The sequence below is a fragment of the Phycodurus eques genome, chromosome 2, assembly GCF_024500275.1.
Source record: "Phycodurus eques isolate BA_2022a chromosome 2, UOR_Pequ_1.1, whole genome shotgun sequence".
Classification (NCBI taxonomy): domain Eukaryota; kingdom Metazoa; phylum Chordata; class Actinopteri; order Syngnathiformes; family Syngnathidae; genus Phycodurus; species Phycodurus eques.
Genome location: NC_084526.1, coordinates 4422058 through 4446842, shown reverse-complemented (window position 1 = coordinate 4446842; position 24785 = coordinate 4422058). Strand labels below are relative to the sequence as shown.

The 24785-nt window shown below is 40.2% G+C and overlaps 1 protein-coding gene across 1 annotated transcript in view; it reads left to right on the top strand.

Annotated features, from left to right (window-relative positions):
* Positions 1-24785, top strand: part of tp53bp1 (tumor protein p53 binding protein, 1) — a 50082-nt gene that overhangs the window by 19189 nt on the left and 6108 nt on the right. Inside the window, 13 exon segments of the mRNA XM_061664412.1 lie at positions 309-1302; positions 1399-1515; positions 1617-1802; positions 1882-1948; positions 2089-2184; positions 10138-10204; positions 10206-10379; positions 12098-12157; positions 12249-12401; positions 14281-14504; positions 14755-14910; positions 15091-15488; positions 24587-24778. Of these exon segments, the coding sequence (XP_061520396.1) occupies positions 309-1302; positions 1399-1515; positions 1617-1802; positions 1882-1948; positions 2089-2184; positions 10138-10204; positions 10206-10379; positions 12098-12157; positions 12249-12401; positions 14281-14504; positions 14755-14910; positions 15091-15488; positions 24587-24778 (2884 nt within the window).

Below are 24785 nucleotides of genomic sequence, written 5' to 3'. Positions count from 1 at the left end.
AAACCTTTCTGCATTAACATTGCATATCGCTTACTAAATTGCTAAATACTCTACCAAATGTGCAACATTGAATTGTAAATGAGTGTTGACATGCACACACAAAAAAATATTTTTGCAGTGTTGATAAAAGACACTAGTTACATGTTTTTTTTTTAAACTGGGAAATGGATCAAAACTTAAAATGTATGTACTAATTTATCTTAAGCACTGTAGCTCTAATTCTGGCTGATTAGATTGTGCAAGTGTCCCAAATTTTGTACTAGTGAGTTTATGCCTTTTAAAATCGTTTTTGGGGGATTTTTTTTCAGGATGTGTTTGTCCCAACACTGAGTCAGGATGCTCCAAATCCATCAGATAACAAGACCGAATACTTCTCTCTTGAGTCTCCTCGCCAGGAATTGGCTCCTGCTTTCACTATGCCGTTACAGCTCTCTGTGAACATGGACATTAGTAACTCTGCCCAGAAGCTGTCCGAAGAGATCATAGAGGACACCCAGGCTACGCAGATAGAAAAACTGGAAGAGCAGTCTGGAGTAGATACTACTGACTCGGTGTTTCCATGCCCCAATCAGAGGAGCAAGTGCAACGGCGCCCCCGCTGAATCACAAAGTGCCACTAGTTCCAAACCTTGTAGTCAGCTGGCGCATTTTTTTAATGTACCTAACGTGAATGCAAAAGGATGCGAGATTGGTATTAAGGACCAAAACCCTCCAAATGTTGTGTCTTGTTCTCAATCAAAGATTGAATCTTCAAATATGATTGTCAACAGCTGTATGTTTGAGACTCCCTCAGACGTTACACCCTACAATGTGGACTCGCAGTCAATCATCTCCCATATGTCTGTTATGCAGGTGGCAAAGAGTGGCATGAATGCAGTAGAAAGTGTAAAGAGTCTGTCACCATCACTGTCACAGAACTGTGGATCCATTAATAGTCAGACAAGCAAAGTTGAAATTAATGAACCTGGAGATGTTGAAGAAGCTGCTGCCTCAGAGGAAGAGGAGGTGGTGATGGAGGTCGAGAACACTGTGGGAGACAGAGCTAGTATAGCTTTAGTCCTCTCTCAAAGCGAGCTGATGTCTTCTGGTGACAAGGAGGGTGGAGCTGGAGACGAGAGCATTGTCACAGTTGCAGAGAGCAACAGAGACTCACAGACTCCTCCCAAAACACCCCCAGAACTTTTGAAAGGTACTTGTCCCCATTCAAGCACAGGCAACGTATCTACATCCACTAATGGCCATGAGCCCATGGAACAAGAACCAGATGAGCACAGAGCCAAGAACTTCAGTGATAGCTCAGGAGGTATGATGGCCACATCACGCCACAAGTTCTTAAGAGTCAAGACCTGCTAAACCGGCTTAGATAGTCTGATAATCTGATTCTTATGCTTTTATGCAGAGATGTCCTTCCATTTCACACTGCCAAAAGATGGGGAGCTGATTGGTCCAATTGTTGGAGCAACGCCGCCTCTAATCAACCAGCTGAAGGGGGCGCTTAGACACAGCACCCCCATTGGTGTGTGCCTGTGAAAGACAGAGCGACAACCAACATGACCATTTAAAATATTAAGTAGAAATATTTTTAAGCCAAACATCTTTGTTTTTCTATTTATCTAGAGACATTTAGTGAGAAGTCAGACATTGCCGGGGTCGTTAGTGCTGATGTGGTGATGGCAGCCAAAGACAATGTTCCAGAAGAATGCGGAGACGACTTGGCAGAGAAGGGGGACAATAGGCTGAGTTTGAGAATGAAGTTGGTGACCCCTGTTGAAGAGGGAAGCTCAGAACGTTTCAGTTTGCAGAGTAAGAGATGTTTGGCCTGCTGAGCATGGAAATGCTGCACTCACACAATACTTCCTCAGTAACAACTCTTCCCATGCAGAGCCAGCACTATCAGAAGAGGATGAATCTGTTGCCAAGGTTACCAATGTTGCCAAGGCTGAAACCAGGTACAATGTTACATTCCTTATATTCACATTTAGTACCACCTCAGGCATTAATTTTTATTTTTTTTTCAGTTTATGAAAAGACAAATGGGTTCATATCTTTGTGAAAAAAACAAAACACAAATTGTTTTCTGTCCAAGCAGTCTGTCAGTGTTCAGTCGTGTCAGGCAAATGCACAGAGAGCAGAAGGCAGAAGATGACAACTGCCATCTTCCTGGAGGCAACAACATACCCATTAGGTAGGCGTCTTATCTATTTCTTTACTAATTTGACTGGTTTCATGCTCTGCTCCAGCAATTATATCCAGCTGCGCCCAGGCGCCATGCAGATCTCACGTGATCACAATAACCAGTTGCTAGGGTGCTAACATAGTAGTAAGGAGTAAGTGAATTGGCTTGCCTAAAATCGTTTACTGACACTCCACAGTTCACTGGAAAACTAAACTCCCATAACCAAAGAATTACACCTATTGAATCTTCAAATACATCACAGCCTTTGTTTCTTCGTTTTTGTTCACAAAAATTGCTAGCTCAAAGCTAACACAATGAATGAAAAACACCATTGAGGAGCTAACTAAAATCAGCATAAAACTCGCGGCACTTATAGCTCTTAAAATAAGGAATTTTGGTACACAAACACTGTATAACCACATACAAACAGGCAATATAACAATACTCTCTGGAATATATTCTTCAAACTGCGAAAAACGAGTTATAATACCAATGTTTGATCATGAGTTCTACTTTGTTACTGCAAGTGTGTACCTCATTCTGTGTATCACACTGCCCCTCAGAGGCCAAGATGTGCAGAGCAGGAACAGTGATTTATCAAAACCCAATTGCATCAAGAAGTTCAAGTGTATTGCCGCACATGTGGAGAAAGCGAATGCTGTTCCCACGATATACTGACAATAAAATAAATGAATAAATAAATAACTGAATTAAACTTTCATTTATATTTTTCACTTTAAATGTATATTTTGTATTTATTATTTATTGAGATAATGTCATTGTTTTCTAATTTATTTTTTATGTAATCTATTCAAATACAGAATATGCTTATGGTTAAGTTAGGCAGTGGTTACGTAGCAATTTAAATATATATATTTTTTATTAGTGTTATTGAAGTTATTTTTCAGGATTTCCTAATATAATTATTTATTTTATTCAATTGTAGTGGATTGTCATTTTTAACGTTACTTTATGTAACCTATTGATAAAGAATAAATGGGTAAATTTTCCTCATACCTACTGTTGCTGATTATTGCTCTCTGAGTAACTTCATCATGCCTTTTCTAACATTCCATATTGATATTGGATCGGACCGGTATCAGCCAAAATTTAAGGCTGTGGTATCGGATCTGAAATAAAAAAGTTGGATTGGGACAGCCCTGGTTTTAAGCCTTACTTGATGTCAGATCAAAGTTGGATGATTATTGACTAGATGTTTGAGTTCCCTTGTTGTAATATATTTTTGTAGACTTAGTGCCACCAGGAAGTACTCACACCCCTTCACTTTTTCCACATTTTTCTATGTTACAGACTTATTCTAAAGATGATTTGAGTATAGTCTTCTTTAAAAAAAAATATATATAAAATAAAATCTACATAAAATATCCCATAATGACAAAGTAAAAACATTTTCAGGCAGCTGTGCAAATTTGTTGAAAATGTAAACATTTAAACGTAATAGGTACATATGTATTCATACCGTTGGCTTAATATTTTTTTGAAGTACCTTTGGCAGCAATCACAGCCTCAGGTCTTCTTGGGTATGTCTCTACGAGCTTGGCACACCTGTTTTGGGGCATTTTCGCCCAGTCTTCTCTGCAGATCCTCTCAAGGTCAGTCAGGTAGGATGGGCAGCGTCGGTGGACAGCCATTTTTAGGTCTTTCCAGAGATGTTCAATTGTATTCAAGTCCGGCCTCTGGCTGGGCCACTCAAGGACATTCACAGGCTGCTCCTGAAGCCTCTCATTTGTTATCTTGGCTGTGTGCTTTGGGTCATTGTCATGTTGGAAGGTGAATCAACGCCCTAGTCGGAGTTCCAGAGCACTCTGGAACAAGTTCTCTCAAAGAATTTCTCTATATTTGGCAGCTGTCATCTTACCCTCATGCGGACTAGTCGCCCAGTTCCTGCAGCAGAAAAACAGCCTCACAACATGATGCTGCCACCACCATGCGTCACAGTAGGGATGGTGTGAGCCAGGTGATGAGCAGTGCCTCTTCTTCTCCAGTTATGACGCTTCCAATTAAGGCCAAAGAATTCTATTTTGGTTTCATCAGACCAGAGAATTTTGTTTCTGCAGGTCTGAGAATCCTTAAGGTGTCTTTTGGCAATATCCAAGTGGGCTTCCATGTGCCTTTGAGTGAGAAGTGGCTTCCATCTGGCCACTCTACCATAAAGGCCTGATTGGTGGAGTGCGTTAGCAATGGTTGACCTTCTGGATGGTTCTCCTGTCTCCGCAAAGGAACCCTATGGTCACTAAGGCGGAGTGACCATAGGGTTCTTGTTCACCTCTCTGAACAAGGCTCTTCTTCCCCAGTTACTCAGCTTGGTCGGACGACCAGATCTAGGAAGGGCCCTGGTGGTTCTAAACTTCTTTCATGTCAGAATAATCACGACCACAGTGCTTTTCAGGATCTTCAATGCTGCTGAAATTCTTTTGCATCCTTCCCCAGATTTGTGCTTTGACACAATCCAGTCTCGGAGGTCTGCAGACAATTCCTTAGACTTCATTGCTTGGTTTCTGCTCTGATATGCACTGCCAACTCTTAGACCTTATATAGACAGGTGTGTGCCATTCCAAATGATGTTCAATCAACTGAATTTACCACATTCAAGTTGTAGAAGCATCTCAAGGCTGATCAGTGGAAATCAGATGCATCTGAGCTTGAGTGTCATAGCAAAGTGTGTGAATACATACAGCATGTACCTATTATGTTTGAATGTTTATTTTTTTTTTTTATAAAGGTACAGAAATTTCTGAAAATATTTTTTTACTTTGTCATTATGGGATATTTTATGTAGATTAAAAAAAAAAAAAAACTATTCAAATCAGGTTTAGAATAAGTCTTTAACAGCGAAATGTGGAAAATGTGAACGGGTGTGAATACTTTCTGCTGGCACTGTAAATGGGTCACCTTTTGTATGTGTATGGGATTAGGAATGTGAGACCTACTTTTTCTTGTCAGGCCGTTGGGCATATGATTATTTTAAGCACTACATGCATTTGTGCTTGGGAACACGCTTTGTAGTAAGGTAAAGTTTTTTTCATTTGCTTCTACATTTTGACATTGTTCAATAAATTGGACTTTATGTCATGGATACATTCTTTAAAATACAGTACTTTTTTGTGATGTTAAAAAAAGATCCTGCCATACATTTCAAAATCATTTTAAATGGTATAAATTATAACATTTACAATTTAATTGAAAAATAAATGCAATGAGAGGATCACGTTTTAAAGTGCGTATAGCAAGGACATCTCTTGTGCATGCTACTCTTCAAGTCTCCCAACAAAGTTTTAATTAGATCTTGATCTGGGCTCTGACTGAGGCATTATAAAACTTATATTTTGTCCTTGGGGAATCCATTCTTTAAACAGGGGTGTCAAACTCATTTTAGTTCATGTGCCACATTCACCCCAATTTGATCTCAAGGGGGCCGGACCAGTATATCTGTGGCCCAATTATTGTTGTTATAAATAACAAAAAAACATTTTTGTAACTTTTAAAATAAAGATTTTTTTTATGGATCACATAATTATAACTACATTTGGGAAAATATTCACATTTATTGATTATAATCTCGGCACGGTGGACGACTGGTTAGAGCGTCTGCCTCACAGTTCTGAGGACCGGGGTTCAATCCCCGGCCCCACCTGTGTGGAGTTTGCATGTTCTCCCCGTACCTGCGTGGGTTTCCTCCCACATCCCAAAAACATGCATGGTAGGTTAATTGGCAACTCTAAATTGCCCGTAGGTATGAATGTGAGTGCGAATGGTTGTTTGTTTATATGTGCCCTGCGATTGGCTGGCAACCAGTTCAGGGTGTACCCCGCCTCCTGCCCAATGACAGCTGGGATAGGCTCCAGCACGCCCGCGACCCTAGTGAGGAGAAGCGGCTCAGAAAATGGATGGCTGGTTCGATGATTATTATCTTGTTGCAAATCTTGTTTCAAATCTTGTTTCAATAATCTCAAATGTTAAAACAAAAATGTGTGCAATTTCAACAATATTATGTATCAGTGTTTTAATTTACAGTTGCAACTTACAGATCACAGTAGATCTACACACTGTACAATTTATGAACCGATTTATTTAGTAATTATTTTAAATTTCTATACATTTCCACATCCATCTGGAAATCTTGAAAGGCTCAATTGACTCATCACTCCTTAGAAACTGAAGTGGGAACTTTTCAGAACGAAAGTGCAGCTATCCCCCTGCCTTGCAAATGTATATAGGCAGATTGACAGAGTGTAACTAAAAAATGAAGACAAAATAAATGTGTTAGCTATGTCTATTAAGGACATACTTATACACGGTAAGTGCAAAATAGAAACTTTAATTAGCTGCTAATTTAATTGGTCACCCAATAGCTTGCCGTAAAAAGCTGAAAAACACAAACAATTAGGCTTTTCACAATCAGGATTTTTGGGACCGATCAGCGAGTTACAAAAAAACGATCACCGATCCTATCACAAGATGAGCAATGTGTCTATTGAAATGACTTGTTCATTTACTGTATATACTTGTGTAGTATTTTCTGCGTATCTTCAAAAATATCTTGTCAGGTCATGTATTCTAATCAGTCAGGTCAAACCAACATTACAACATGCCCGAAATAATGGGTGCTAACTTGCTGTAATTAAATTACTCTCTTGTAATTAAATTACTTCACACACACAACCAAACTTTAGAGCATGATTCGACAGAACGCCGGTAGAACCGTTAGTGCTAGCACTAGCTTGCTAGGCTACATTACGTTTTGTTGCCTGCTTGTAAGCCATATCGTATTCAAAGTACGTGAACCTCAAGCAAGCCTTGAATTAATGTCCTCCCGAGCACCGGTAACCACGAGCACATGTTTTTTCCCCATTTTGTTATTATAATACACATCACGCGATCGATTGTTGTTGTGGCCTGTGGTAACGAGTGCATCCGGTCGTGATTGAGTTGACAAGATAAAGGCCATTGATCGTAAAAGACGGAATGCGGTGGTATCGGAATACAATATTTTATTGCAGTCTTCTGAAATAGTGCAATCATGAAAGACCAAATTTGTCTTGTAGTCTGATCCGGGCATTACGTGTTGTCTGTCCCACGCCGCCGACATGTTTTTTTTTTTAATTTGGTTGTCAGATTTACAGTACTACGTCAAAAGACACTGCTTAACGGCCACAGTGACAAGGCTAAAAATAAACCAGCTTTTGAATTAAAATATACTATACACGATGGCGACGCGGACTAAATGTCTTTTGCGGAGCCGATCAATGACGTCATTGATCAGATCGGTGAATTATGACATTAAAGCCGATCAACCGATCAGCATAAAATGCTAATTTCGGCCGATACCGATCAGGCCGATCTGATTGGTGTAAGTCTACAAACGATGAATCTGTACTGTATGAGGTTAGCATTAGTCTGTACAAACAATTTGCAAGCCATCTACAACTATTAGCATGCATCAAATTAGCTTGTAGCCTCCATCTAACCAAAGAAGTGACTTGCAGCTTTTCCCTGTCAGGGGTCTCTGCCACAAAGAGTCAGTCGCATGAATTCTTTGAACCCTACCAAATTTTTATCCGAGTTTAATGAACCCTTTCCCAAATTAACTTGGCAAACTCTTTTTTTTAACTGCAAATGTGCACATTTGCACATGAAATTACTTAAACAATATATGATATCTGTTGTTGACCAATACTGGCTACTCATGTGCTCGAGAAGTCTCTGTGCCATTTGCACAATATTCACTACCAGATTATTGCTGTAGTAATTATTTCAAACTGCTCAAAATTGCTGGAGGACTTTGCATCATTTGCACAATTGTCAAAAAATAAAATTGGGATTACCACACTACCGGTAACCTTTCATTGCTCAGTGACTCTCTGTACTGTTTTTTTATGTCACCAAAGTATTTTCTGTCAAATGTTCCCTGTTGTCTTACTGGAGCAGCTCCAACTATCAGTCAAATTCCTTTTTTCTTTTTTTTTTTTACATACTTGGCAAATAAAGATGATTCTGATATGATATGATACATATCTTAACATATATTAGGAATTCCTTCACACACAGTCTCACTCTCTTGCTGCATATGGACTGGAGGTAATGCCTTGGCGCGCTGATCTTTTCTCTCTCAGTTTCATGCATGTCACGTCACGTGGCTCACAGCAATTTCGGTTCTACAGTGCTTGCGTCAGAATAAAACCTTTATTTTCCAAACAAGAGTCTACATGTATAAATGAACTAAAACTTGCCTGGCCGGATTGTACTCCCTGACGGGCCGTACGCTTCACATTCTTACACTTCTGTGATAGGCAAAGTTAATCTTTAGTTTCATTTTCCTAGGTAAAATCTGAAGTTTTTGGGCCAAAATTTACAACCACAATGTAGTGCCGTGAAAAAGTATTGGCCCCCTTCCTCAAATTCTTAATATTTTTGCATATACCAACTTTCTTTAAGATCATCAAACAAATGTAAATATCAGACAAATATAACCCAAGTGAGCCAAAAATGGTGATTTCATTTATTAAGGGAAAAAATTATTCAAAGTTACCTTGCCCTATGCGAAAAAGTAGTGGCCCCCTTAAACCTAATAACTGGTTGGCCCATCCTCAGCAGCAACAACTCAAATCGAGCGCTTTCTACAACTGGCAATGAGTGTTTCACATCTCTGGAGATATTTTGGCCCACTCTTTCTTGCATAATTGTTTGAACTCAGCAAAAATTTAGGTTTTTCGAGCATGAACGGCCTTTTTAAGGTTATGCCACGGAATTTCAATCGGATTCAAGTCTGGACTTTGACTAGGCCACTCCAAAACCTTCATTTTGTTTTTTTAACCCACTCAGAAGTTGAATTGCTGGTGTGTTTTGGATCGTTATCCTGCTGCAGAACCCAAGTGCGCTTCAGCTTGAGGTCACAAACCGGTGGCTGATCATTCTCCTTCACGATTTTCTGTTAAAGAACAGAATTCATGGTTCAATCAATCACAGCAAGTTGTCCAGGTCCTGAAGGAGCCAAGCAGCCCAAGACCATCACACTACCACCACCATGTTTGACTGTTGATGTGGTGTTCTGTGCAAGATTTACGCCAACTGTAACGAGAGACACATTCCTAAAAGCTCAACTTCCATCTCGTCAGTCCATATAGTATTCTCCCAAAAGTATTAGGAATCATTCAGATGTTTTTTTTGCAAAAGTAAGACAAGCCTTCATGGTCTTTTTGGTCAGCAGTGGTTCTCGCCTTGGAACCATTTTTGCCCTGTTATTTCCTTCCTTCCATCCTGAACACTGACCTTAACTGAGGCAAGGGAGGCCTGCAGTTTTTTTTTTGAAGTTGTCCTTAGTTCCTTTGTGGCCAGTTGGGTCATTGTCGTTCTCTTGGGGTACTCTTTGTAGGCCGGCCACTTCTAGGAAGTTTCACCACTGTTCAAGTTTCTAAAGCTTTAGAAATGGCTTTTTTAACCCTTTCCCGACTGATAGATGTCAGTGACTTTATTTCTCAACTGTTCTGGAATTTCTTTGGATTGTGTCATTTTGTTGCAGCTTTTTTAGATCTTTTGTCTGACTTGTGTTTTTTGGGACAGATTCTGTTTGTGATTTCTTGATTGAACAGGTCTGGAGGTAATAAGGCTTGGGTGTGATCAGTAAAAATTAACCAATAATTATTAGCCACAATTAATTCATGATTGAACAAGGGGGGAATTACTTTTTTACACAGGGCCAGGTAACTGAATTGTTTTTTCCCATTAATAAATTAAATCCCCATTTAAAAACAGCATATTAAGTTCAATTTGGTTATATTTATATACTTCTCTTTTGATTATCTTAAACATTTTAGTGGTGAAACTATACAAAAATATAAGAATTTGAGAAGGGGGGCAATACTTTTCACTGCACTGTATTTGGAACTGTTCATAAATCCCTCACCTGGACATATCTTTTTACCATTTTTTTCCCTTCTGTAGGGGAGAACTCTTCACCTCACCACAAAGAAGCTCTCAGACTCCATCACAAGAATATAGTTTGCCTAACTAGCCAGTCAGAGTCTTTACAACTGGAAGTGTTGGCAGTGACACAGGAGACTGCAAAGGAAACACAAGCTGAGCAATCTGAAGAGAGGCGTGGAGCAGAACTGTCCGTCCCAAACCAGAAGGACACATCCCAGCACACCTTGGACAACACTATTGCTGCTAGTACAGCTGACCAGGTTCTTCAGTCATTGTACACACGTTTGTGGCTTATTAATAAGACTTAATATTTAGTTAAAAATGAACGACCTAAATAATGCTGTAAGGCTTCTGCAGATGGGTACAGTGGCACCAGAAAGTATTCACACCCCTTCACGTTTTTCACATTTTGCTGTTTACAGACTTATTGTAAATATGATGTGAGTATAGTTTTCCTTAAAAAAAATCTACATAATGACAAAGTAAAAACATTTTCAGTCATTTATGTATATTTATAATAAATGTAAACATTCAAACATAATAGGTACATAGTACAAGTATACACACCCTTTGCTTTGATACTCAAGCTCAGATGCATCTGATTTTCACTGATCCTTAAGATGCTTCTACAAGTTGAATGTGGTAAATTCAGTTGATTGAACATCATTTGGAATGGCACACACCTGTCTATATAAGGTCTCAGAGTTGGCAGTGCATATCAAAGCAGAAGCCAAGCAATGAAGTCTAAGGAATCCTCTGCAGACCTCTGAGACTGGATCGTGTCAAGGCACAAGTCTGGGGAAGGATGCAAAATAATTTCAGCAGCATTGAAGGTCCTGGAAAGCACTGTGGCCTCGATTATTTGGAAATGGAAGACGTTTTGAACCACCAGGACCCTTCCTAGATCTGGCTGTCCGACCAAGATGAGAAACCGGGCAAGAAGGGCCTTAAAAACCCTATGGTCACTAAGGCGGAGCTCCAGTGTTCTCTTGCGGAGCTCGAACCATCCAGAAGTTCAACCATTGCTAACGCACTCCACCAATCCTTTATGGTAGAGTGGCCAGGCGAAGCCACGTCTCACTAAAAGGCACATGGCAGCCTGCTTGGAGATTACCAAAAGGAACCTTAAAGATTCTCAGACTTGCAGAAACAAAATTATCTGGTCTGATGCAATCTAAATAAAAGGTTTTGGCCTGAATTGCAAGGCTCATATCTGGACAAGAAGAGGCACTGGTCATCACCTGGCTAAAACCATCCCTACTGTGAAGCATGGCGGTGGAAGCATCATGCTGTGGGGCTGTTTTTCTGCTGCAGGAACTGGGCGACTATATTTGGCAGCTGTCATTTTACCCTCTTTGCGGACTAGAGAAAATCTTCAAGAGAACTTGCTCCAGAGTGCTATGGAACTCCGACGAGGGTGTTGATTCACCTTCCAACATGACAATGACCCAAAGCACACAGCCAAGATAAAGGATTGGCTTCAAGAGCAGCCTGTGAATGTCCTTGAGTGGCCCAGCCAGAGCCCGGACTTGAATCCAATCGAACATCTCTGGAAAGACCTAAAAATGGCTGTCCACCGACGCTGCCCATCCACCCTGACTGACCTTGAGAGAATCTGCAGAGAAGAATGGGGCAAATTGCCCCAAAACAGGTGTGCCAAGCTTGTAGACATGCCCAAGAAGACTTGAGGCTGTTATTGCTGCCAAAGGTGCTTCAAATTTCAATACATTTCCACAACTGTCTAAAAATGTTTTTACGTTGTCATTATGTGATATTTTATGTAGATTTAAAAAAAAAAAAAAAAAAAAAAGAAAACTATACTCAAATCAGCTTTAGAAAAAGGGTAACAGCAAAATGTGGAAAATGTGAAGGGGTGTGAATACTTTCTGGTGGCACTGGAGATAGATAAATTGATAGCGCTTGTATCATGCACCTTTATCACAAAAATATCTTGTATCTTGTAATATACGCTTGTCAGCGGGCAGCTTCCCAGAAAACCAGTTCAGCTACACCATTGCTGTGCTCACCAGCTGGCAAGGTGCAGACCTTTGTTTTTTGTTTGTTAAATTATATTTCCACAAAATGATATCTTTTCAGCTAATTGAATAGCTAATTTTCATCTTTAATAGGGTGAACCGGAGACCCCATCTTATCGAAGAACTTCTGGCCCCTCCCACTGCAGACATGTGCGCACCATCCAGGAAGTACGGACCACCATCACGCGGATCATTACAGATGTTTATTATGAGGATGGCAAAGAGGTGGATCGCAAAGTCACTGAGGTAAATGATTATACCAACAAATATTTTAGCTTCATGGAACTTCCATATACCGTATTTTCACGACCATAAGGTGCACCGTTTTAAAAGGCGCAGTCTCAGTTACGGGGTCTATCTCTATTTAACACATACATAAGGCTCACTGTATTATTGGGCGCAGGCATGGTAAATCATACGCTAGCTTAAAACATACGGTAGCATGCATGCACGCTAGCGAATGTTTTTAAACAGGCAGCGGGAGAAAAACGTTCGGTTATACTTTATTGAAGTATTTAACAATGTACTCACGTTATTTTTTGATCAATCCTCATCCACAAATCCATCAAAGTCCTCATCTTCTGATAGGTTGTCTCTGTACAGTCGTGCTCAAAAATATTAGCACCCCTGGGATGCCAACATTTTTAGCCATGACTGTATAAAAAGACACAGTATGCTTTTTTTTTCTTGACTGGCTGATATGAAATCAAACTAAAGGTTTCCTGTTTTAGGACAATTAGAATTACCAAAATTATTTCTATTTGATAAATGCCATAAGAGTGAGAGGACCTATTTAGACAAATATATATAATAGACACTACAGTCATGCTCCTTATTTACCTTATTTAACCTTACCTTATTTTATTTATATCGTACCTTATTTAACTGTCCCATTTATGGTACAATTTATAATTTCCTGTACTGTAGTTAGATAGCGTGCAGTTATTCTGCTTTTTATCTTGAAAAAAAAAACTGTTTCATCCAGTTTTAATTTGGCTGATAATCTGCTATAAAAAGATGATGCCAATATGTGCCAAATTGTCAAATATTAGCCCTGATTAACAACTGGTCACATTTATTGGCAAAGTTTTTTTTCGCTGATTTAAAACAATTTTGATGTGCTGAATCCAAATATTGCATTGGTTTTGCTCAATCATGTCAACTTTTTGAACTATGGCCACATTTCTGTTTACATGTACAGATATTTTCACTTTAGAGGTTCAAATAATCAGAGGTTCATGCCCAACATTTTGTACAATGAGGATGTAACATACAATTCACAGGTACTTACTTTTATCAATGTCTAGTAGGGATGTAACAATTGTCACAATACTGCGGTATCGCAAAATTGAAAGGGCCTCGATATCGTCATGGTCTTGTTCTCGGTATAATTAGCCGTTTGTGTTTAAAATTTAGTTTTGGGCCGGCTATACACAGTCGCAAAGCAAAGCAAATTTATTTATATAGCACATTTCACACACAAGGTAATTCAATGTGCTTTACATGATTAAAAACATTTAAAAACAAAGAAAAATAACAGCTTATAAACATTTAAAACAAAGAGAAAAAAAATAAAAGTACAATTAAAACAGTATTTTGGATGGGTGACTAGCTCTAGGATGAGTCCTGGTGGTTACAAATGACTCATTCCACTGTGCTTTACCAGTAGATATTTTCTTTTACACTTCACCAAGATGCTGTTTAAGATTTGGAATAAGTGAAGCGACCTGAATACGTTTTCACTGACTACTATAAAAAAACATTATCCAATTGCCATTATTTTTTTCACTAATGAGAAAGAGGTAGCAAAGCCCTACCCCTTCATGTTTGGTATCATGGGAAAGCTCTAAATTTCCTCTAAAGTATAGAGGGCAAAAGGAGTTAACTCTGTAGTATACAGTGGGTGGGAGATATTCAACATCACAAATGTCCACTACAGAGGACACATTTGAAATACTGGTATTCAGGAGGTTTGCCTGTTGACCAAAGTAAGAAGACACATTTTATTGAAAAGGAAAAGTGGTAACAGAGCCAGCCATTCATGCTCACATTCACTCATGTGGGCAATTTATATGCAGGCCATCTTATTTAAAATCCAAAATGAGTGTTTTGTCATTCTTATTAGGAGAGCGAGGACCCAGTGGTGGACTGTCAGGTGTTGGACAGTGACAGTTCCCCGTGCCGTACAATCAGCAGCTCCCTAACCTCTGGTGACCTTGGTGACATCAGCTCCCTGTCATCCAAGGCCTCTAGCCTGCAACGAAGTTCTGGGGGAGCGAGCAGCATCACCACGGGTCTCTCCAGGCCAGAATTCATCATGCCGCCCAGCCGAAGCGCCAAATACGTCAGGTACTGCTTCGTCTCTGATCTGCGCATTAATTTCTTGGATTTTCTTCCTACGTAGTGTCAGTGAAAACATTTTTCCTGTGTCACTCCTTCACCTTCTTTGACTAACATCATAATCTCAGTGATTCACTGATCATGCCTGTATCAGGTGCAGGTAGCTTCCAGGCATAAATTTGGGGTCACTCGTCATTTGAGTAACCTCAGTTACTGGGGAACCTAACTGTTTCCATTTGTCCCCTCTGTTTGTCTGCAGTCCCAAAAGGGGAGGCGGGCAGAAACAGAGGGGTTATAGGGGTCAAAAGGCAGGGTCAGTGGTCACAAAGGACAGCGTTAACAGTACCCTTGAGTCCGGGGCTTTAGCTTCACACACCCCGAGAGGACGGGCTAAACGTGGCCGACCCTCGACCAGGTGAGTCCTCCCAGAGGCTCGCCATGCATGTTAATAACTCACAAATACAGCTACGTAAAATGGGGGCACTTGCATTACCTGCTGTAATTAACACTACACTTCTTCTTGCTAACAATCTTCACATTAGCTGTTTGTTTGCAGCATGTGGTTTGGTTTGATCAAATCTTTTGGATCTTTCAGGGGAGGAGGTGCTAGCTCACTGTCGCGTCTTGGCACTCAAGGTCAGCCCCTGTCCTCCTCAGAGGATGAACCCTACACACACATAGTGGCCCCAGGCGTCCCTGTCAGCCCAACAGACGCTGAGGTCCCATGCCACTCCAACTCCCTCCGCTCATCCCCAGAGGAGGCAAGCTCAGCTGGAAGTAGCTTCGTGGGAATGAGAGTAGTGGCCAAGTGGTCTTCCAATGGCTACTTCTACTCTGGCTGCATTGTCAAAGATCCTGGGGAGGGCAGATTCCGCCTGCGATTTGATGATGGCTATGAGTGTGAAGTGGCAGGAAAAGATATCCTGCTGTGTGATCCCATTCCACTGGAGACTGAGGTCACTGCTTTGGTGGAAGATGAGTTCTTCAGTGTAGGTAAGAAATAGGATCTCACAAGCGCCTATCTTCTACGGCACTGCACCTACTTGACTCTGATCGTTGTCGTCACTTTTCTATTGGTAAAACTAGTACTATTTCCAGTACCTGGTCAGCCAAGGGCTTGATGCATGACAAACCGATACTGTATCAGTGACATCAAAACCCAGCTGGATAAAGAATACTATTGACCAGCGGGGAAATTCACTTGTTGCTCAATGGCTGAGCAGATTTTTATGGTCGCATCATTTAAGCAGAAGTACAGATATCTCTATAAAGAACTCTGGTAAAAGTAGTTTTTTATTTATTTATTTATTTTTTTTACTTAAAAGAAAATTTACAGACTCTGAAATGCATTTCATTACAATACAGTACCCATTATGATAACTTGACATGGAAAAAAAGTGCACCCAAAATTGCTTCCTTCTATTATCAACTTGGATAGTGCTCGTACTGGGAAGAAAAAAATCAATGGACACAACTTTGCTGTAAGCTCACTTCTGAGAAAACAACAACAAAAAAATGCTTAATTTGTTAATGATAACAACTGCGGATGTCCTAATCACTTTTTTTTTTTTTTTTTTTTTTTTTTTTTTTTTTTTCTCCAAGTCCAAGTCACTTGATATGGAGTATCTGTCAATACCGGGTCCCCATCCAATACCTCTGCAATGCATTAAGAAGAAAAAAAGAGTCCATCCAAATAGCTGTGTGCAGTATAAACGGTAAACTTGGTAGCAGGTATAGATTTGGACTCTACCGACCAGTCATGATAACGCTTCATGATTGCGTCATATCTGCCCCCAGTGTTGGGATAGTTCATTTTCTACGTAAACTAGTTCAGTTAACTGTTCCAAAAATGAACTAGTTCATAGTTTTGTTTTGTTTTGTTTTTGCAATATGTTGCTGACAGGCTATTTATTACTCTCAAAATGCTGATGTAGCGTATATTGGTTTTGGATAAAATTGTAATTAATTTTGGAAAAGAATACGGCGGAAAGCGAATGCCTGCATTCACATCCGGATTAGTTTGACGTAAGTTTAAGGTTACAATCAACCTATCTTTGTCTCGAAAAGGGGCACCACGTCTCTTTGTATATGTGTAAACTTTAGGAAAAGCGATGAAAAGCCTCTATTAATCTCTGTTATCTAGAAGGCAGCTACAATTATGCAATAAGAGTTCTCGATTACAGCGGTTTTACTGTTCTACTCAAACACACAAAATACAACAGGAAGTGGAATTTTATAGAAAATAATATTAAATCTAAAAGGGAAAAACTACAGGGAAACAATGCAGAGGGATTTTATAATGAAAAGAAAATAATAATGGTAATACAAAAATAGGCATACGTAAAGACCGGTAAGCGGTAGAAAATATATGTATATATATGTGTGTGTATATATATATATATATATATGTGTGTGTATATATGTATATGTACATATGTACGTATATATGTACGTATATACGTACGTATATATGTATATCAGACTGACTGTACTTTAATATTGGCCCAGGCTTAACACGATCAGGATTTTAGGGGCCGATCAGCGAGTTTAAAAAAAAAACAAAAAAAAAAAACAATAACCGATCACCAATCCGATCACAAGATGGAGCAATGTGTCTATTTAAATGATCTGTTCATTTACTGTATATACTTGTGTACTTAATTGCTCAAAAAATTATATTTACAATAAAATGTATTTTTTTTACCCATCAATTTATGCCAGTGAGGCGTAGTGACAGACAGAACAAATGAATGGTCTTTTATTAGATAGCAGGAAATGCATTCTTGTTTGTTGGTGTGCCGTGAGATTTATCAATTGTAAAATATGTTCCTTGGCTCCATAAAGGTTGGAAATCACTGCTCTAGTCAGGGCATGTATTCTAATCAGTCAGGTCAAACCAACATTACAACATGACAGAAATAATGAGTGCTAACTTACTGTAATAAATTACTTCACCCTTCACCCAAACTTTAGAGCATGATTCGACAGAACGCCGGTACAACCGTTAGTGCTAGCACTAGCTTGCTAGGCTACATAACGTTTTTGTTGGCTGCTTGCGAGCCATATCGTATTAAAAGTACGTGAACATACCTCAAGCAAGCCTTAAACGAACGTCCTCGCCTGTCCTGAGTCCCGGTGACCACCAACACACGTTTTTCCCCATTTTGTCCTAATAATACAGTCAACGTGATCCACTCTTGTTGTCGTCTCCACGGTAACGAGTGTATCTGGTCGCATTTGAGTTGACAAGATAAAGCCCAATGATCGTAAAAGACAGGATGCGGTGGTATCGGAATACAAGATTTTATTGCAGTAGTCTGACATAGTGCAATCGTAAAAGTCTTGTGGTCTGATCCGTTACGTTACGTGTTGTTTGTCCCACACCGCCGACGTTTTTAAAAAAAAATTTCAATAACTTTATTGGCCGTCAGATATTTGCAGTACAGTAGTGTCAAAAGACACGCGACAAGGCTAAAAATAAACTAACTATTGGATTCCAATATACTGTGCACGATGGCGACGCGGAGTAAATGTCGTTTGCAGAGTCATTGATCGGATCGGCGAATTATGACATTAAAGCCGATCAGCCGATCATCATAAAATGCTAATTATCAGCCGATACCGATCAGGCCGATAAAATCTGTGTAAAGTCTAGTTTTGGCAAATCAAGTGCTTATGGTTCAAATCACATTTCATGCTGCTGGGAGTCAAATCAAGACACACAATTTTCAAAATCTCACAATTGCACTTGTAAAGTTGACACACTGACACAGACATCAAGGCATACATTTGGAAAATTTCTGCAGAGTTTGTGAAATATATCAAAACAGACATTTATCCTTGATTCAACATCAAATGAGAGTCCCCCCTGGTTCGACTTTGCAGTTCCTCTCGATGCCAGCGGGTGTCGCCTTGTCCCAGCAATTGTTCCTATTCACAGACAGGTGGTCCGGTGAAAACATCTGGCCTTTGATGCTTGGGAGTTCAGACTTCGAGGGTAGATGTTAATTAGTTTAGGGTCCACGAGGAGTCCTGTTGGGGGAGTCTCACAGGAGGGCGGCTTAGAAGGATGCAGTTTATCCAGGTGGGGGGGGAAGGTTCTGGCAACTGGGTCAAAGTCACTACACCCATATTATTGAGAAATCTAAGATCCACCAGACTGTAGCCAAACTCCCTAGCAGGAGGAAAATTTATGGCAAATTGAAGAGACGGATAGTGCGAATGGTTTATATATTAAAAAAAAAAAAGCCCAAAACAACCTCCAGAGAAATTAAAGGTGAACTCCAAGGTCAAGGTAGATCAGTGTAAGATCCCACCATCTATCATTGTTTGATCCAAAGTGGACTTAATGGGAGACGGAAGGAAGACACCATACCAAGAAAAGAACACTGTCCCTACTGTAAAACAGGGAGGAGAGACTGGAATGTTCGGAGGCTGCTTTGCTACATATGGCACAGGGTGTCATGCATCTGCAAGGTACAATAAAATCTCAAGACTATCCAGGTATTCTAGAGAGAAATGTGCTGCCCAGTGTCAGAAAGCTTGGTCTCAGTCACAAATCACGGGTCTTGCAAAAGGAGAATGAACCAAAACAGCTAAAAACACCCAAGAATGGCAAAGGGCAAACATTGGCGTATTCTGAAGTGGCCTTCTCCGAGCCCTGATCTAAATCCTATTTAACATCTCTGGAAGGAGCTGAAACATGCTGTCTGGAGAAAGCACCCTTCAAACCTGAGACAACTAGCTGTTTTCTCATAAAGAGTGGGCCAAAATACCTGCTGAGAGGTGCAGAAGTCTCGTTGAAAGTTACAAAAATCATTTGATTGCAGTGATTGCCTCAAAAGATTGTGCAAAAATTAAGTTCAGGTTGCCATCATTCAAAAGCCATGCTTTTCATTGGTTAAGTTTCATTATATTTTTATTTTTATTACTTTTGTCAGATTCAAGTTATTTCTGTGAACACTGTTGCTTTTTCATTTATTAACAGGTGTACCAACAGTTTTGTCCATCTGTGTATATACCATTGGCAGGGGCTAGGAATTGGCGCACTGACCGGGGATTAAGCCTGCGCCGTCTGTGTGAAAGGCAGAAGCATGTACCACTACACTACCAGTTCATTAAAATTTGTTTTAAAAAAAAGTCTTTACACTGGCTCCCAGTCAGCTAGACTTTTTATATCTGCTGCCGGTCTATAAATCACTGAATGGTTTAGGTCCTGAATACATATATGCTACTGGTATATCACAATAGTAGAGCTCGAGACTTAAATAACACAGCTCAACTCAAAAGCAATGTCTCATTTTCACTGGTTAATTTTCATAAAGGTTTTATTATAACTCTTAAGTTATTTCCGTGATCACTGTGTGTTTTTCTTTCATCTACAGAGGGATACTAACAATTTTATCCACGTGCGTATATCGTGCCGTGAAAAGTATTGGCCCCCTTTTGAAGTTCTTATATTTTTGCATAGTTTCTCCACTTTATTTAAGATCATCAAACAAATGTAACTATCAGACAAATATAAACCAAGCAAACTTAAAATGCTGTTTTTGAATGGTAATTTCATCCATCCCTCCATCCATTTTCTGAGCCGCTTCTCCTCACTAGGGTCGCGGGCGTGCTGGAGCCTATCCCAGCTGTCATCGGGCAGGAGGCGGGGTACACCCTGAACTGGTTGCCAGCCAATCGCAGGGCACATACAAACAAACAACCATTTGCACTCACATTCATACCAATTTAGAGTTGCCAATTAACTACCATGCATGTTTTGGGATGTGGGAGGAAACCTACGCAGGCACGGGGAAAACATGCAAACTCCACACAGGCGGGGCCGGGGATTGAACCCCGGTCCTCAAAACTGTAAGACAGACGCTGTAACCAGTCGTCCACCGTGCCGCTAATTTCATTTATTAAGGGAAAAATATGTTTTTCAGTTACCTGGCCCTGTATGAAAAAGTGATGGCAATTACTGACTTTCTTTGAATTTCTTTGGATCATGTCATTTTGTTGCTTTTTAAAAATGTGTTTGAAAAAATAAATTGTTAAATATCTTTTGGCCAGAGGTGGGTAGAGTAGCTAATTATTGTACTCAAGTAAGAGTACTGTTACTTTTGCATAATGACTCAATTAAAAGTAAAAAGTAGTCCTCCAAATCATTACTTCAGTACTCAGTGAAAAAAACTGAGTAATGCGTGAGTAACTATGAACGTCAAATGAAATAAAAATAACTAAATCAAATATGAATGTACTAATTCAGACATTGCTGACCAATATCACTTAATCCAAACATAAATAAAATTTTATAAAATAAAATATTTGTAAAATAACAAATTAAGGCAAATTCAGCTCCATGAAACTGTCTTATATTGTTTCTACTTGTTGAACAGCACAATACTGTAGGCTCACCAGGTAGACTACAAAAACAGGAACAAGATATTAAAACGTCTCCACACCTCTGTTCAAATGCCACGTTTTTGTGACCAAGATAAACAATTTTCAAACTTTTTCCACGATTTAAGTGACCTAGAATTTGTACAACTCAACGGATTTATTTTTGTATCTTTTTGAGACAGGAGGTGAAAATACTTGAAATAAACTTCAATGTTATTGACTTGGACTTGACGTTTAACTTGCTGCCTTCTTGGCCAGGTCACCGTTGCATAATAGATGTTTTAACTGGCCTTTTACCTGTTTAAATAACGTTCTAAGAAGACAAAAATAATAAATAAATAAAAAATAAATAATAAAATCTGGTTGCAACATGATGTATTCCCAACTGGGATGTGGCTGTGTTCAGAAGTAACAGATCACATTCAAACGCATGTTCAATGGGAGTCCACACACACCTGCAACCATTGCAATTTTTATGTGAAAAAAACATCAACACATGCATAGGGCTTTACAGAAACATTATTTGCTCTATCCACTATAATGACTAAATTAAGCTGTTTGCTGAACAGACTTATTGATAGTGTGTGTTTGTGAGCGAAACAGACAGAGAGAGAGAGAACAGAACATACGCCAAAAGATGCATGTTACAGTTACTTGTAACCATAAAATAGTGCTAACGTTGCCATAGCCACAGCCAAAACTACAGCAAAAACATCTGCAACTTACCGCAAGGTGTTTTCTCAAGTTAGACGTGGGCTGAAATATCCTAGTTTGGGAAGTGACAAAACTACGCTGCAAGTTAACGCTGTTGTTTTTCATAGTCTGTAATGTAAACACGAGTCACGTGCAGCTGTCACGACTCACTTTGATTTACCCGCGAAACACAATAGAAGACTTTGTGTATGGACGTGAATTTCTTGTATGGCTTGATTGGTGAACTTGAGTCAGACATCACTGGTAATCACGATGGATTGGAACAACAGCGCCAGACGTGGAAATCAAAAACCAAAGTCTAAAAATAGATTGCGCACTTCATAAGTTAGCAGTGGTTCCAATCAAGTAAACATAAAATATTTAATTATTGACTTTAGAAATTAAGAATTTAATTTTCCAATCTTTTTCAGTTATCGATCAGCTGAAAATCATGTGATTGGCTCTGATTTCCGATCACGTGATCGGAGTGGGAGAACCCAAATAACAACTGAAGAACTACACTTTGCGTGTATTTCTTTGCTGGCGAATCAAAATTGGCCGCATCAAAACTCAGAAGCCCTTCCTGATGAAAGTTAAAGTGAGCGCATTCATTCTGCAGTGTGTGAACGGTGTTATTGGTTTCGTTCCCCCCTTCATAAAATCCGCCAGCTGCTGCTGGCTAAGCAGTCAGGCTCACGGGCTTTCCCAGTTTAAGGGAGTGACGCATCCGGGAAGACAAGACCCGATGCCGCTTGGCGCCGAATTGAAGAATGCATATTTATGACAGCGACGTCCTTTTTGAAGTGCCGGTGTGTCCTGGAATTCACATTATTTTTTCGCAGCTAGCTAACTGCGCTAATCCACTTTGGTTGTCATGCCAAGTGACGGCGCGGTCTCGAACCAGGGCGTAACTAGCTAGTCATTTGGGGGCTCAAGGCAAACATACTTTCGGGCGGGAACGAAATTTAGATGACTTTGTCCTGCTGTTGACATCTGTTACAATTATCTGACAGCTAAAGTTAGACTGCTAATATTTACCACCAAAGTTTTCGAATATTGTTTACCTTCTAAACTAACTAAAAAAATTTAATTTGAGAAAATTCTATATACCGCATTTTCACGACCATAGGGCGCACCGTATTAAAAGGTGCAGTCTCAGTTACATACATAAGGCGCACCGCATTATTGTGTTCGCTATCTGTCATCCATGGCTCCCACGCCGCTCGCAACTTCACTTTGAATGCCCTGTTTACACCGATGTCCAGCGGTTGGAGTTCATTAATCCATTTCTCCAGTTGGAAGACCAACTCGGGCCACCTCGCCTTGTTTCCGCGTTCGTCTTCTTGACTTGGCGAAGCTCGTTTTCCTGCTTCCTCCACTTGCAAACCATGGATTCATTGATTTTGAATTCTCTCGCGGCTGCTCGATTCCCATGTTCCTCCGCGTAACTGATAGCTTCCAGTTTAAACTGTGCTTCGTAAGCGTCTCTTCGTAGGTGCTGTTTTCGACTGCGGTCAAGCCAGGCTCCACTCGTAAAGTAGCAGTCAAGCCAGCCGCCCCTAATTTTGTTCATACTAGGCATTACGGTAATAGGTCGCCAATTCGCTGTAAAAGCTACCTTCAAAATAAAAGACGTCAGTCCTCTTCGGTTAACGATTGCAACCAGCAAAGTTAATTTGAATCTTGAGATGCATTAAAAAAAATGTAGTTTATTTGATATCTTAGGAAAAATAAATGGTAAATGGACTGCACTTATATAGCACTTTATCCACATAATCACAGTGCCCAAAGCGCTTTATAAAGCCTCACATTCACACACACATTCATATACCAATGGGCGACTGCTGCCATGCGAGGCGCTGCCAGGGCCACTGGGAGCAAATTAGGGTTCAGTGTCTTGCCCAAGGAAACTTCGACATGCGGACAGTCGTAGCAGGGATTCGAACCTACTTAATGAGCCAAAGCCACCCCAACATAATCCCATTGGTATCGCAAGACAAGTCCAGATCTGTGTGACAGACCCCCAAGGACTACACTAAAAGAGGTTTGGTGAAGATCTGATATTGTATTTCAAAATAAAAGTCTCTGAAATCGAATAAACACAATTTTTTAATGCATGTCAAGATTCAAATTAACCATTCCTTAACCGAAGAGCATTGACGTCCGTATTATTGGGAAGCTTTTATTTTGAAGGTGACTTTTGCCGCGAGTTGCCGACTTATTACGGTAATGCCTCGTATGAACAAAATTAGGGGCGGCTGGCTTGATTGCTACTTTACGAGTGGAGGCTGGCTTGACCGGCGCTGTATACCTACTGGGGGCGTGCCTTTAGCGTCCTCCTTCACGGGCACCCTTTACGTCCGTATGCTGTCCTCAGGCAGGTCCGCTTTTCCTCTGTATAAGCAGCGTGTCGGCAGGAAATGCTCCCAGTCAAGCGGAGCGCTCATCACACAACAACATTGATAGATTTTGGAACTGGGTGCACACATTAGGCGCGCCGCATTATAAGGCGCCCCGTCCATTTTGGAGAAAATTTACGACTTTTAAGTGCACCTTATGGTCGTGAAAATACGGTAGTCCTTAAGGTCCTTCTTGAAGACTATCAAATAAGTCGATCATCTTTTACATTTTTACTTTACATTAATATAGTTTACCATTTGAACTGCCTTAATATGCTCTTGGTGATGAAAAGCGTCACTCCACTTTATCTTGATACTTGGGTGACAGCAGCGCTACTGCTACTGACAAGAGCGTCATTATACAGTAAAACGGAAATGGATTGCTCTGAGAGTAAAGGGGTGAGAAATATAGGGGACTCCTCAGTCTTCTGTCCCCTTCATTGTTTGTTATCATGTATTGTTACAACTCATTTGTTCAAGGTGCGTTCACCCTCTAAAAAATTCTGAGGTGGAAAACCAACTGCCCCAAATGAGGCGAGTAGAGCCTTGTTTGTGCAGGGGGAAATCAGTACTAGTGCATTCTGATCACGTGCATCTTTGTGTTTTTAGGTATCGTGAAGGGTTATAAAACAGAAGGCCGAGACCTCTTCTATAGTGTCGAGCGTGAGGGCCAAAAGCAGTGGTACAACAGGACATCAGTCATTCTCTCCCTGGAACAGGGAAACAGACTGAGAGAGCACCACAGCCTTGGCCCCTATGAGCCCTCCACTCCCCTGGCCAAGGCCTCTGACATCAGCCTAGGTAAGTA